At 35.0% G+C, this 16,826-nt stretch overlaps 1 protein-coding gene across 4 annotated transcripts in view; it reads left to right on the forward strand.

Annotated features, from left to right (window-relative positions):
• LOC134546346 (apoptotic chromatin condensation inducer in the nucleus) overlaps positions 1–16,826 on the forward strand; it is a 79,268-nt gene that overhangs the window by 57,261 nt on the left and 5,181 nt on the right. For all 4 annotated transcript variants that reach the window (XR_010079142.1, XR_010079141.1, XM_063389121.1 and 1 more), the window contains exons 11-12: positions 1,798–1,960; positions 6,102–6,214. Coding sequence is in view for 2 of the 4 variants with exons in the window: in XM_063389121.1 (XP_063245191.1) it covers positions 1,798–1,960; positions 6,102–6,214 (276 nt within the window). In the remaining 2 variants the exon portion in view is untranslated. The remainder of the gene's footprint in view (positions 1–1,797; positions 1,961–6,101; positions 6,215–16,826) is intronic.

Below are 16,826 nucleotides of genomic sequence, written 5' to 3' on the forward strand. Positions count from 1 at the left end.
GTAGTTTTTTCTTCTGATATACTTTCTCACATTGTCTTCCACAATGACAGTAATAGTATCTTTCCTTTCCAATTTTTCAATGTCCTCCAGGATGTGGTGACACAATTTCCAGTTGTGGGCAATGAATGATATTTTACCTGCTCTTTCAGTGGTCAAGCAGTTTCTTAGTTTTGTATGTATACTACCATGTGTACTGAAAGACCTCTCTGTAGCAGCAGAGGTTACTGGCATACCTAAGATTCTGTTTGCTACTTTTGACAGCTGTGTATGACCACACAGACCTTTCCACCAAGTACAGGGTTCAAGTTTACCTTTTTCAAGCGCCATCCAAAGAAATTCTTTGGCCCACATACCTTCTCTACTTAGGTACTGAGCTAACTCTGTTAAAACTATACCTTCTTCAATGTGTTCCATATCGGTTTAAATTTTGCATACATACTCAACAGCACTCAACTGTTACAGCTAAAAAAAATTCAATGTTTCCCAATGTTTCCACTTTTTTTTCAAAGTTTCCATGAGGTCTGTAAATTTTCCATTTTTGAAAGTTTTCGGCAGGAAATTTCCGACAGGAAACTTTCCACTACCCATCACTAGGTATAACTATGCATAGCTGCTTCTCTTGTAAAAAACAGAGCCATCTTGCTTTTTGACTAAATAACAAGAGATATGAAGATACAAGATGTATAACTTTGTGTAATAGATACACAATACACAAAAACCAATGTGTCGCGATTGGGGCGTTCATAAATAAAGTCGATGGGAGCTGAAGTAGAGAAAAAAAGACTACTATCAATATATATCAAAATACTTTATTATTAAAATTTTATTCTTGTGTTAAGGAATGGCTTATGAACTACGGTCATAAAGCTCTCTTCCTAATAATTGCTGCCATTTTTCCTTCTTCTAATTGCCACTTAATGTTTCCAAATATACCATGAAAGTGGCATCAGAAAGCTTTTATTATATTTGGTATAAATTTACTAAATTAAATAATTATTTTACTTTTTTTGGTTTTTTAATTGGGATTTTTACCCCATAAAGTATTTTTCATAAATACTTCATAATAAATACTTTATTATCAAAAAGTTTGTGGTTGCATTATATTCAGAGTCACAGGTATGTGTTGTTATTAATTTCTTTTATCAAGTTCACTTTACAAACATTGTATGAATTCGTACCAATGAATGTGTTGTAAGTTAGAGTAAAAAAAAAGCAGTAATTAATTACAAATTTATAAGTATGATAGTATAAAATATTATAAATTTCTATATGAGTTCTTAAAATGCTTCTTTTGCAATCAGAAAAACAAAATAAAAACCCATCTCCTGAAATTCGTAATGTGTTAGAGATTTGGCAACAGCGCATACCATAAGCCGTATACTGCAATCTAAGAGTGAAACTGTCTTTAGTTATCTTTTAACATTTACGATTGATTAGGTGTTCAAAAAAACCTTCCTCAGTCCTTTATGGAAATCACAGTTTTGTTTCCCTCAAATAGTTGTAGTAGAATTTATTGAACCTCTATGAGTGTCTTTACCTCTACAATGTCAAATTATAATAATATATATTTTGGATGTAATTTTAACAGACACTATAGGAAGCATGCTACATCAGACGTTGCATAAGAGTCGCATCTTTATACATATTTCTTGGGTAAGGCTTGTGAGCTCTGCTTCACGGCTGTCTATATAGGCTCCACCTCCACTAGGAACAATTTTGTGAATCACAATATTGTCATTGGTTTGTAACAAGATTACCGAAGTGATTGTGGAAGCAACCAATGTTTTCTTTTAACAGTTTCCACCTGTGGTGCGAGAGTGGGATATTGGTAAGTTGGAACATCCCTCTCCAAGCGAGCGAGAGTTGAGGTACGAAGAGCAGCAGCGTAACAGAGAGCGGGAAAAGAGAATGAAAGAGAAGCGAGCCCACCGCAGTAGATCTCCATCCCATGAACCACCAGGTATGATTTGCTGACCTTTCAAAGTGCATACTCTCAGGCCTAAGGCCCTGTCTGACTTGCCATGTTACTTAATTTATTTTCTTGTCATTACAATAATGTAAATGATTTTGTTTGAATTCTACCGCAATAGATCTCTTGCATTTAATGTTTTGTCACAATTCTCGTCACAAGATATTTTCTAAAGTGTTAGCTAATAGCAGTAAAAATTCATTCAAATATTTATAATTTTGATTAGAGTTGGGCTGGATCCCGGTTTTTCCCGAGAAACTAGGAACGTGTCTTTCCAAAAATGTTGGGCGAGAAATTACTTTTTCTCGTTTCCAAATTTTATTTCAGTAATATGCCAAACTATTTTCAAAGAAAGCACTGCACTCTAGCCTCATTCAGTGAATGCTCGTGATCGAAAACACACCATTTCTAGTAGTTCAGACTCAAATTATTAACAGTGGTGTAAAAGATATTCACAGGCACAACCATAAACAAGCACTTTAGTCAGCATTTGAAACATACATCAAATAATCGTAAGTTATTTCACTACTGTTGCGGAATGGTAGCAGAACAGCTCTCATCCACGATTGAAAGTATGAATTTGAGACACATTGAACATGTTACAAATAGTTAATTTTTTGTTTTGTTATCGAAAAAAAAATTTTTTAACTAAACAAATTTGGCTTTGACCATGGACTACATCAACAAAAACACGGAAATAATTATGCTATCTATGGAGAAAATGTGAACACAGTAGATGAAATGATGATTAAATCTGAAGTTATGATTAAACTACCACCATGTTCACACAATAGTAGCCTACTTGCTGAATTTATTATCTATGGCACTATAGATGCAGATTGTGCCTTAAAAGCAACATAAACAAATTAAAACACAAAAGTGCCAGAATTGAATGAAAATTTGTTTTAAATATGTTTGTAATATTGCTTAATTGGTACCTGGTCATCGTAAATAACTAAAATGAGTGAATAATTTGAGTTAAAATTGTAAATATGAGCTAATTTCATCACTAGTTTGCCAATTAGGCTTTTTGTTTTAATTTTGATGTTATCATAAAATTAAAAAAGGTTTGTCTTATTTTGTGGTAGTTTGCTGCCCTTGAAAATTACCTGTCTATATCATTTGTAATTACTAGATTTGATTTTATAGGAAATCTTTCCTATAAAAAAAGTATGGAAATTTTCAAAATTTTTAACCTTTAAAAATTCCCATTTCCTTAACATTTCTCGCAGGAATATATTTTTTTCCCCGCCAGAAATTTTTACAAACCAAATATCCTTATCCCGCCCAGCTCTAATATGATCACATGCATAACATTTTACAGCTCAAAAACATTTTTAGTATAATAAATTGTGATGAATAAATTAGTGACTAAACAACACATGCAAAAGAGTTATTGTGGTAAATGTACAGGAATAGCCCTTAGTTAATAGTAATGATAAGAAAACTAAAATAACAACATGGCAAATCAAACCAAGCCATAAGAGAATAGGAAAGGTCGCAACATGCATGAATGACGAGAATTAAAAACTATAATATAATCTGAACGACTTGAAAAAATTCAATGGGATTGGCTTTGTCAGTTGTGTATTTTCATTATGGAAACTTGAATGTACAGAAATGTGTATAGTTTAAAGAATTAGCAAACCATTTTTGATAAAATAAGGGCTTGAAACTAAAAAATAAACAAATAAGAAAAAATTTGGCTGTAAAATTATTAAAATTATATAAGAAAAACCTGTATAGTTACAAAATCTTAGAGCAAAATATATTTTAAATTATTTCATTTTACAATTGCATAATAGAATGTTCAAATAAGTTAATATTAGCTTTAAATTTATATCAGGAAAACAGAAAATAAAAAATACAGCATATTTTAGGGACCTCAGACATGTGTGTGTGTGTGTGTGTGTGTATGTGTGTGTGTGTGCACGTGTGTGTGAGGTCCCTAAAATAAGCTGTATTTTTTATAATAATGAATGTTTCAAACATTGATTGAGGTTTTATTTTATAGAATTGCAGTCAAACACCATATTTTAAAATATTTATGGACAAATAATTAAGGATTATTTTGCTGACGAGGCATAAACGGCAGTTATAACAGATATGTATGTATGAACTATGTTCCAAGTTTGTGCCAGTTTATTTTTAATGAAATTATCTGAAAGTCATTAACTGTTATATCTGCAGTCCATTAGACACTGACGTTTTACTGTTAAACATCTCGATATTTTAATGACTTAAGCATAACTACCAGTAAAAAATAATATTTCTCAAGTGGTGCATCTTTAAAACTAATACAGTAAACTCTCGATTATCCGGGCCTGGATTATCCGGTTTTCGGGTTATCCGTGCTTGATTTTTTTATGAAGTTGTAAAAAAAATGACGGGGTGTAGCTATGCCGTGACTGCACTGCGCTTTTTTTTTACTGCCGTGTCAGAAAGCTATTTACCTGACCCTTCAGACCCTCATTCCCCCCCCCCCCCCCCCCCCCCCCCCCCCCCCGGCACCTTCACCCGTCAATTTGTCACACTTTAAACCAAAAAGGAATGCCTTGACTGCTGCTTCCGGCTCAACTCGCCCCCCCCCCCCCCCCCCCTTTTTCTTTTCAAGCGTTCTTTTCACAGCGCCCTGCTATGCTTAAAAAAAAAAAGGTCTCTCTACCTCTTTTACCTTCCCACACTCCTGACGGCTGGAAGAGGCATTTTTCACGCAGTTATTTACATCAGTTCTCCCAGGCACATTTGTTTTTGTAATCATGTCTGGTAAAAGGAAACGTAGCTGACAATAGCAGAGAAGTTAGAAGTTGTGGACAGGTTAAAAAAAGGAGAAACTGCCGCAAAATTAGCACAGGAATATGAAATAGGAATCCAAACCGTGCGAGACATTAATAAAAGTGAAGAAAAACTTTTGCAGTTTGCTAGTATATCAGACAGTGTGGCAGGGCCTTCTAAACGTAAAAGCATGAAAACATCTACCCACGCAGATGTTGACAAAGCTTTGTATGTTTGGTTTAGGTCGTTAAAAGGGTGGAGGGAGATGCTGAGTTGGGACTGCCCCCGCTCTCCCCGTAGCAATAAAGGGGACAGGAGAAGGATGGTGGCAACACAGTGCCAGTATTGTTTACGGTCCAATAAGCTGGGACACGTATACAAAGCCTTTGCTTGTACTCATAGAATTCTACTGAACAGACACTCTTTTGCCAGTAAATACACCATTTTTAAGTGGTGAAACGGATTATCCGGGTTTTTTTATGGGCATTAAATTATCCGGGCATCGGAAGGTCCCAACTAACGCGGATAATCGAGAGTTTACTGTATTTTAACTGCATTTCAGTGATATAAATGTGAAGAATGTTTTGATAGCATATTGAGTTTAAAGGAGTTGTGATAACTTTGTAATTGGTAGTGTCTGCGATGAATATGTGTTGTTTATACTTACGCCATTCCGATCATGTATTTGAGGGTTTATCAGTTCATTTTTATCACTAAATCCACAAGGCATTTAAAAAGGGTTTTGAAGTCTGACAAATTAGTATAAATGTATCTATCTTGTGATTTCATTGTTGTTCATAGTTGCCTGAAAGTGTTTAGTTTTAATGGTTTGGTTACTGGAATATTTAATTGTAATATATGTTAAAAAATGTAATTAAAACTGGTGTTATACATTAATTTTGTTGTGAATGGATCATTGAAAACCCTTTAAATGAATTTTATGTACAGTTAAAGGCTTTTAATATAGCATTCTGTGGTTCGGCACATTCTTCAGTCCGACACCAATCGAGCTGCTCACATTTAGGTTTTTGCTGGTGTATTGTGGCTGTTGACCTTGGCCGCCAGGTCGCGTTACTGCGCTTTCACATTTTTATTTTCTTTAGAGTTCATAGTTGCTTTCAGTTTTTATTTCTGTACAGTGATTCCTGTTTTCTAGGGTGTCCATATTCTGAAAAGTAATGGAAATTGAAATTGGTCAGGGAAAGTCAGGGAATTTACTTTAAAACCTGGAAAAGTCATCAATATTAAAAATATTAAAAACGGTTAAGTTTTTTCAATATTATGTAATAGGTCAATGTAATGTTATTTTTACAGCCTTGATAAATATACTTTTGTTTTGACTTTAATTTTTTTCTAGTTCGTAAAGCAAAGAAAAAAGAGGAAGATGCTCCAGCAAAACTTTTGGATGATTTGTTTAAAAAAACGAAGACCACGCCATGTATTTATTGGCTGCCGTTAACTGCGGAGCAAGTAAGTGATTTGCATAGTGCATAGTATACTGTAGTTTGTAGCCTATAAGATGAGACAAGAATTAGATACAAGTTTTAAAATATTTAAGTTTCTATTTTTCTTATGTGACAGGTGGTATTATGTAATGATATTACTTATGTCATTGTTTCATGGAGTGTGCACACCTTTCATACTTATGCTACTGTAGCATAAAGTAAGATGAGAAAAAACTACAGTAAAACCTCCATTAACGATTATTCTATTTAACCAAAAAAAACCATGCAACAAAATAAAATTTTGGTCCCGCTGAACATTCATAAGAACAATGCTGTTTTAACCTCTAAAACCGAATTTTATTTGTTTCGAAATAGTGAAATTCCCTATACAACGAACTGCCGCTTTTGAAAAACACGCAAAAATAAACATCTCCTACTAGACATCCACTAATTTTTTTGCATTCACTGCTTAAAAATACGTGCGTATAACCTTAAAATAATATGCTTCATCACGGAAGACAATAAATAAACAAAGCATCATGGTCATGGATAACACACGTCATGTATACATGCCACACTTTGTTCAAAATGGCGGGTACATTTAGCGCTAGTGGCGGAAACCTCCTGTACCATCGCTCTGGCAAGACGAACAACTAGTATATTTTGTGTTTCTATGGTTAAAGATGCGCACACTCAAATATTTTTAACTATGGTGTAGTACAATTTCCGTTTTTTTCCTTCTTTCCATTTTTCACTGTTGTTTGTTTATTTCCACACGTAGTTACGGAAATAAACACGGTACTACTGTAAAATGAATTCTAATCCTAAAAAGCGGCAACAGATTGACGTTAAAATAAAATTAGAAATTTTAAATGCAGTTGATGAAGTTGGAAAAAAAATGTGATATAGCTAAACGTTGACATCCCGACGTCTTCACTTTCGACCATATGATCCAACCGGGAACAGATCGAAAACAACGCTTCTCTGGTAGGAACAAAAGGAAAACGTGTGAAAGTATGTAAAAATTATGATTTGGACAAGATAGTGATTTATTTCGACCTTATTAAACATACCATTAAACAAGTGTATTCTATGTACTTTTTCATGTTTAATTCCTCAAATCGTATTACACAGTCAGAAAGACAGTTCTAGCCATTTATGTGAAGCTTTATGATGACTAGAAATATATTGTGCGAAACCTCCATTTAATAAACCCCTTTACAACAAACACAACAAATTTTGGTCCCTTGAGATTTGTTAAATAGAGGTTTCGCTGTATTTACCGTATTTACTCGCATATAGGTCGCGGCAATTTTACCAGATTTGATGGGGGGGAAATGAAGTGCGACCTATATGTAAAGAAAAATTTTTGAGGAATTTTTTTGCAATACAGTAGAATCCAGCCGATGCGACCCCCCTCTGATACGTCCATTCCGTTTATACAACCGTTTTTTGAGAAACCGTGAAAAATTTGAGTAAAATCGGCTGAAAAACAAGTCTGTTACACTTTGTTGGGCGCTATGCGTTCAGGTTTATCTTGGCGAGAGCTGTACTGTAAGCAGGCAGGCATACAAAAGACGGCTAAAAATAGATATCATCCCTCTAGACTGTCCACGCGGCAGTGTCTAGCCGATTCTCGGCGCGTCCACTATCGCACGAAAAGCCACTGTGGTAGCTTCTGCGAGAGCATAAGAAACTCGTCCGGCCAGGCTGGCGGTAGTGGCGGCTTGACGTCATACGTGACGTGACGCTTACCTCTCCCATCCCCTGCTAATTCTTCAAGGCTTATCCCTCCCAGAGCCACAAACCATGTAAAAACACCCTCCCCCCTTTTCCAAATAACATTTCAACCTTCTGCGTGAGAAACTGTCAGCAACCATCTTCCCCTCCCACACCGCGTGCGGCAAAAGCCAGATTGTATAGTCCATTTTCGGTAAAATAAATAATTTTTATGGGATTATATGACTGTCCTTCGCCGTTAATAAATACTTTATAAGTTTAAGTTATTATGATACAATTTGTTTATTAGTCACACAGCAGTTTCTGCTGAAAAATCACTAATACCTCAAATTTTATTGAATAGAAAAATTTAGCAGGGCCGTAAATATATTTATTTTACTGCATAGTTACTTTTCCATCTGCATTCAAACGTGTTTTTTTCTTTTTATTTTTACGCTGTGAAGGGTTGTGGAAAAGATAATTGCTTGAGCTGTCAAAATAAACATCGCTGACAGCAAGGGCGGGAGCGCATCCTGTCGGTCTGTCGCTGTGATTATCTACTCTAAAAACATGTCACAGCATTTCAGGATAGCATTGTTCTTATATCTTTCGTTTATAGCCGAATGTTTTCTACCTGATCCATACAAGTTCCTTCGCCACGTTTTGAACGAAAATAACAACCAGCCGGCTAGCATAGCCGAACTCGCGTGACGTGAATTCACTTAGCGTGAGTATTTATCAGAACCCATAACGAAAACCACTGTAGATATAAAAAATCATAACAGGCCGTTTTTATTCGTAATTAAATTTATTACAACTTTTATTCTGTGCATTTTTTCAATACAAAGCACTGTTTTCGAGTTATAGTCTACAATTAAGACATTTTAAGAAGACAGGAATCTAACTTGACTTCAATTTTCTATATTCGGTTATTACGAGTACTTGTTGTTACAACTATTTATCACGCCATTATCAGCTCTTGTAGTAGCGGAGTTTTACAGTACCCGTTAACTCTTTCGTGCACGGCGCGCCGGCCGTTCGCGTCATTAAATTACTGGTGCGACCTATATGGGGGGAATCTTAAATACCAAATTCAAGACCTCAAATTATGGGTGCGACCTATATGCGAGTAAATCGGTATAATGAATTATAATTGGAGACTTTTTCTACACTTATATGAACACTTTAAACCTCCATCATGTGTTTGTGTTATATATCTGTTATAAAATGTAGTTTATTTTTTCTTTCAGAATTGAAAAGTAAGATGGTTTTAACTAATTTCCCACTTAATGTTCATTAATCAGGTGATGTAGTTAATTGATTCTAAAGTAACTCTGCCTGTTTTCCTTTGCGCAACAGATGCTTTTATACTGTGGGGTGTGCATTCACCATGCAACAATAATGCAATGGGAATTTTTTTTTTCTCCATTTCCCACTGAAAATCTGATAATTTCTAAGAATCCATGTGCATTTCTGTTCATTTGCATGCAAATAGAGCCTGAGAAAAACACATCTAAAGAGAGAGTACAGTATTGCGCTAAAAAATGGACATCCACATGATTGGTGGCCGTAACTTCAGAGAATATGTTTACATTTAGGACTAATCTGAGTAGGATAGTTTGCCATGTTAAGCCTTTTAGTTCTGTAAGTTCATAGTTGCACTGTCCTAGGCAATGTACAAACATAAGTGGTATGTATTTTGTATTGTGAAAAATTGTTGGAAAAAAATGTCTTGAAACAATATAAACCTAGTGATAAAACATATTGAGTGAAAAGAGTTTATAAAATGCTAGATGACTTGCAGTTAAAGATGAAAATCATTTAGATTAAAGAAAATACGGAAGAAGACTGAAAAATATTTTAAAATCAGACAAAAATAATGTTGTGGGGGGGCAGGGGTCTTTCAACTAATATATGCTCCTCCTTCATGCAGGGTGAAATACATTTTTTGCTTTCAGCAGAGCTGGAGAAGGTTATGTTGTTTACAATATTTTCCTTGTTAATGTATTTATTTTCTTTCCAAATGAGGAATGAGAAAACTTAAAGAATGTTAATCTTAAGTTTAGTTCACGTAATGATTGTACAAATAAATAGTCAAACCAAGAAACAGATAAAAAAATTATTTTGGTTGTTAAATTTTGAAAATTTCCATGGCTCGGTCTATTTTAGAAGATATTTAACAAATGAAATTGGAGAAAGACACAAGATTGAGTTAATGAATGTATGTATTCTTGTATCCTTTTGGCTTTGACACAATCTTAACTCAAAACATTTACACAGGAGTGATAGTTTCAGCACTGCTTGTCAAACTTTCATTGCCGGAAAGAATGTCCCCGTGATGTGGCACTGAGGTTGACACTTCTTGGAACTACGTAGTTAGGCGGAGCTCAGGGCGGTTGCTGAAGGGAGGCGGGTGGCGGGGGAAGGGAAAAGAATGATGTGTAGAGGGATAGAAGGTCTGTGAGAAGAGGCAAGCGAATGAAGACACTTTGTAGTTTATGCAGTCCTCACTCGCAAAGAAATTATGTGCACGTGGAGAAAAAATTCATGCAGCTAAATTATTTTCACTGGTTACATTTTGAATGGAAGTAGTAAACTAATCAACTAAGTCTAAATTGTTTTTTTACCTATGATTTCAGATCACACACTTCTATAGCTTTTTAAAATAACCATACCTATGAATATTTTGAAATGTAATGAATAATTTATTTTATAATGCAATATGCTACTACTTTTCTATACACAATTAATTTCTGTTCTCTTCTGTGGATTTCTTTGCTGTAGCTGTCAGTCAGGCTAGGACAAAATAAAACTAGTTTAAATATTTCTGACTTCACTCGCATGAGTTAACATTTTAACAATAAAAGGCAGCAAACATTTTTTTTTTATATACAGATATGTTCAGTGATTGTGCGTGCAAAGAATCACATTGATGAGGCGTTAAGACCAGTTCGGTGATGCTTAAGGGCGAACCTGTGTCTCAACTCTTCGAAAGAGCACTCTTTCGCTAAATCTTTAACCACACATTGTTATGAAGGTTACTTATTAAGTTTTGTAAACTGTAAATATATTTAAGTTAGTAAATACGTTAATGTTACGGAAAATTCGTCTCAAGTATATGAAAGCTTTAAGCTGTGCTTTCGTAAATTAATAAATGTAATATCGTTATTCTTTGTTATAGTGTAATTATGAAATAATTCCACTGCAACTTGAACAAATATTGTTTATTCATTCCAGAAGTCTAAGAATAAATATAACTATATATTTAAAGTAGGATGTTGGTATGTATCTATGTTGATCAACTCCGACACCGTTTGACCGATCGCCATGAAAGTTGCCATATTGAAGTGTTTTTTCACGGAGAAGGATTATATGCTATCCATTTTTTTTTGTAACTCACTGCTAGATGACACTGCAGTGCATCAAATTCTACACTGTTCAACCAGTCTACACGAAAATTGGTATATACGCAGATATTTGAACACTGAGAATATTTTCACGTAATCCATTTTGCTATAACTTGCCATTACATGGTGCTGCAGCGCATCAACTTCTATTCCGTTCAACAGATCGCCGTGAAAATTTGTATATTGTGATTTATACTGTCCTTAATCCTCATTAACAACGAATAGTGATTGCGACTGTGATAAGTATTTGGTGAGTGAGTTTAAAATGGAATAAATTTCAAATGCTTTTTAGATTATAGATTACACACAAACCATCCTTTTTAGATATGAAGAGGTAAATAAATAAACACTGGCAAGACAATGTCTGTCGGGTTCTGCTAGTCCTATATATATAGTCACTGACTCTGTAATGCCATAGAGATGTGTATAAAAATATAAAATGTTATTGTAACAATAGAGTAACATTTGAAATACAGCTACATAAGTGGGATACACCTTAATTATTCAATTAAAGTGTTTGTTATATTCATTATTTTTGATAGGTGCCAAAGGCATTTTACGAATAACTATCCTAATACATAATTACTAGGGGTGTACGGGATCCCGACGCTTCAGGAAAAAAGTCGGGAAAATAGGCTTCCCGAAATGCCAAGCGGGAATTTTATTACTCCCAAATTTTTCGGGAAATTTTTTAAAAATTTACAAATGTTTACTAATCATGTGAAAATGTTTTCTATCAATTCAAACTGTTTTTACAACAATATTATTTATGGATTCGTACATTTTTGAAGGGTTTCCGTACTATTTAAACGCAAAACATCTTTTAAAGGTATGCAGATCGTAGCGACAGCTATGGTGTGCAGTGAATTATGATAATCGTTTACACATATCTAATCTATTTTAGATATTCCATCTGTGTAAAACCAATATTAACACTTGTCTTAAAGAATTCCTTGTCATTTAATGCCGTTGATCTGCAATTGAAACTTTGTCTCATTGACATAATATCTGTTTTTCTTAGTTCCAAAAGATTTGAAGAATGTAAAAGTAACAATACTATTGTTTATTTACTATGTCAAAGTTCTTGGATCTCACCCCTGTTTGTTGATTCGATAGAGGTAGCTTTATGACAATATTTGTATACATTGTGACGTAGCTACATTTGTGATTTGTGAATTCACCAACTGTTACTGTCCTACTCAATTCCAAATAAAGAATAAAAGCCTCCACCACCCTGGAATTCAGTGAGGTGTACCTCTCTAGGCTCTCAGGGAAACCTACAAACTTCTCTTGCATAGGGGCGTATGCAAGAGGGGAACCAAGACCTTTGTCAGAACTGTTGAAACTTCTCAACTCTAGCTGATTTAATCATGAACATTAAAACATTATCAGACCTTATAAGTGTTTACTAAAAATACACTGAAAAGGGATTACTCTGTAAATAAAAGCGAATCATAATAACTCTGAGGATTAAACATTATTTTATTCAATCATAACTGTTTATTGAAAGAAAAACTACAGGGAAAGGAAAATAAAGGGATCATACAAATAACTTTAGTAACTACAACGTTAATCCTGAAGAACGAGGCCTACCGGCTCCTTAACTTGAGAAAGCAGTTACAAGTTTATTAGTTTACTAGATTACTTTATCTTACAACAAACTAATCATTTAAAATTTATTGTAACTGTGGCATTATTCAAATCTTATTGATCACGGCAGATCGGTCAACTACCAATAAACTTTTAAAACTACATATACTAACTTCGAAAAGGGGACAGATACTTATCTTTCAAATCTCGACATCTTCAGAGTCTTCCGAAGGGTTTTCCACCCGTATAACCGACAGCCTACTCCCGACTATCTCTCCCTGCCAGACTCATCCTGCAGACTGCTCCCGACTAACTGCTCCCGACTGACTGCCCTTCGAAAAACGTGGTGCAGCCAGTCATAGCTCCCTGCAAGGAGGACGCACTGCCGCACCAAACCGCGGAGTCCCTCTCTCCTCGCCTACCAACGGTATCGCCAGCGCAGCAGTCGCCGCTGCCAGACGACGGTTCAACTGGATGCGAGCGTAAGCAACAACGCACAGTCAACGCCAACCGGGCTGAAGCAGCAGCACGCCCTGATCACATGATAGCCGAGTGCACCGAGACCACAGAATAAACAATTGGTAACAGAAGCGACAAAATGTGGTTTTATCCTTGGTTAGTGCGTACCAGCAATCTGATTCTCTCGGGGCGTACACAAATGTAAATAAACAATGTTTTCCCATTGAAAGTAATGGGCGTATGATTTAATGAACAGTTTGTGTGGTAGTAAATACAATAATTCGTCATAATTTTACAAATATGTTTGAATTCATAGTATTTAAGAGTATTCATGCGTGATTCCAATCAACATTATTTTTTGTATTGGAATAAATAAGCTAGTTCGTGTACATTCTAGCCTTGTGTTCCGTGATTCAGGGAATTGTGCAGTAAATGCCGAACAAATTTATTTCAGAAAGAATGCATAATTTTTGGTGTAACTCGTCGACATGTTATTAAATAATGATTCAAAGCCAGTAGGCGTCTTGTCCATCTCGTTTGCTGGAAAGAATGCGTGATATTTGTGTAACTCTGTGCTTAATGCCATGCAACGTGTCTCAGTGCCTTTATTTATTTATTTTTTGCCACAATGCACCTAAGACTACAATAATCAAAATGTAGAGTGATTTTTGTCTATAATTTATTATGCCATTTATATTACAAATGTCACACTTAACATACGTGTGATTTATTTTCCTGTAGGCTTAATGTAATATTGTTGAGAATGAATTTCTTTAAGTCGTTATGTAGTTAACATGTATAAAATATTTATTTACATACTTATAATAAACTTTGTAAATGCACATCATATCTAGGTATTTCTAATGTAGGCCTAAATAGCTACCTACTTTTTTTGGCTTGTTTAATAAGTATAATCTCATAACGCAAATTAATTTAACATTTAAGTTTACTTAACCATTTTCTTATTGACACTAACTGAAGAAACTTTCTTTGTCTGTAAATTTTAGCTCTTAATGGGAGGACAACATATCATTGTCATTTTGTTTAGTTTATTTTGTCCATCTTGTCAGATCTTCTGTGTGTACACGTTTGTACAAAGATATTAGACGTCAATACAAAACAAAAAAAAACCTTGCATAATGTTAATCAATGTATGCAAATGTGAAGCCTACATAATTAAATCATTTACAATGCCAGAATTCACTCGCAATCAATAAATAATACAGTACTTAATTCAAATCCGACTAAACTGCTATCCCAGCATTGGCTAAACGCGCCCCGAAAAGATGGCGACTGAAAAGTAAACAAACGATGAGCGAGTACGCGGGTAAACCCACTTTGTCGCTTCTGTTACTGTTTATTCTGTGCCGAGACGCAGCAAGTCCAGCGCAACCTACTACCGGACAGCTACCGCCTGGATACAACTATCCTAACACGAAAATTTAGCCAATAACCCCCACGTTACTGCCAAAAAGATAAAGACGACTAAAAACGGGAATATTTATAATATTTCTTAACTACATTTCATTTCATTTCAGGTTAGTAAAATTGGTGCCAAACAATAGTTTACGATGCATTGAATACACAAGTAATTTTATGTATGCAACCAAGAAAAACCAGGAAGCAAATCAAGGCAACATAAATTCTACAAACATTTAAAGGAACTTTAAGCGGACTGGAAAATTTTTTTTGTGAAAGGTTTCAAAGAAATAAAATCAATGCATTGGGGTACCTACGTTATTTGTACATTATCAGAGATGTTGATTCCAGTTCATATTTCAGGATTTAGTGAAGTTTATTATAGTAGACTTGTAGTGAAATTTGTCAACCATATGACAAGAAACTATACAAGCAAACTAAATGCTGTTTAAAGAATACCACTCTCATCATCACTGCAAGGTGCCAACTGTCCCAATTGATTCCACAGTTGACAACAGGGACACGAACAGCCATTGCTTCGGATAAAAATTGCAATAATACTTTCTATGCAGCAGCTCGTACCCCGTATTTGGAGATCACAAAAAAAGCCGAGACATATTTAGTGACAGAAAAGAAAAGGGAGAACTAAAACAATGTTTCGATTATGTCTTAAAAAATAATAGTCAGTTATAATGAAAGCATTAGACCTACACTTTACTAAAGCTGATTATGATTAGTTGTTAGGTAAATAATACATCTAGCGAAGCAGAATGGTATACGAGCTGGATATTAAGAATTTCAGGTGGCAAACGGACAAGTGTATCAAAAAACGTAGTCGGTACAAAAGGTGCTGCTTAGGTACTGGTGTTTCACATATCAAAGTTCCAAAATGGCATATTTCACCAGACCAAATTTTATTTGTTCGCAGACTAGTTCGATGACAAAAGTGGTTTTAAATGCACGTTGCGACAGCTGTTTAATATAATCGCAAAATGAGATATCTGATAATCATACATCTGCGAAACGAAAATGTGTATTTACTAAGCCAAGTTGTGACTACAGATCCTTAGTTCCCCAACCCTATGGAAATAAGGAAAGTCTCGATGCAGCTGAAAAGTTAATTTTCTTCAGAAGATCTGTGTCATGAACTGGAAAGAAAAACTGTGGACCAACATTGTCATGTTTTGTGGAGGGAAGCTTGGACTGAATAGACTAACAGCATTGTCATTTTCAAAAGTTTGCAAACTGAAAACGGACACATCTGGTCACAACGTAGTAGTTACAATAGTGAACCCCAAAGACATCAACATAGAAGTAATAAGACAGGGATGAATGCATTAAAGTACCGCAATTATAGCGTACCAAAAGAGGTCCAAGAAAAAGTGTATCCTTGTGAACTCTTTGTTCACCCATCTTATGCATATCTCGGAGCAAGTCCAGAGGGAACAGTTGAAAACATCACTATCATATAAGTTAAATGTCTATCTTCTATTAATAAATAACCTGAAAGTAAAAAAAAGTCATCTGAGAAATCTAGACACTAAGCTTCCAAAGTAAAATCCATAGTTGTTCAGACTATAATGTAAGGCAATAGGTTGTAACACAAAAGAACACGTCCCTATCAGATCAAATGACAAATAAATATATTTTAAGAGATAACATTGTTTGCTGCTTTTATTTTGTGACTTTGATAGAGAATTTGTCCACGTTCAATGCAACAACACTTTTTGGAGAAAACATGCTTCAGAGGTTAGAACAGTTTTACTTCAACTGTGTTCTTCCTGAGATTGTTGACCCGAGGCATGTTCGTGGACCAGGGTCTTATATATAAGTCTGGCAACTTCCTATCATTTGCCTTGCCGTATCTCGTCTGCTTAGTGAAGCTCGTGGCGGCCTGTGATCTAACGGTGGTAGTAGTATTTCAGTCCGTTATTATCATTGTACTAAATGGGAGTTTCATATATTATATAATATGATAGCTAATATTGTCTCAACTTCTGAAATTTTTTTCCACATTAGTAAAAAAATTTTCCATCATTTGGG

The sequence above is a fragment of the Bacillus rossius genome, chromosome 1 (assembly GCF_032445375.1).
Source record: "Bacillus rossius redtenbacheri isolate Brsri chromosome 1, Brsri_v3, whole genome shotgun sequence".
NCBI lineage: Eukaryota > Metazoa > Arthropoda > Insecta > Phasmatodea > Bacillidae > Bacillus > Bacillus rossius.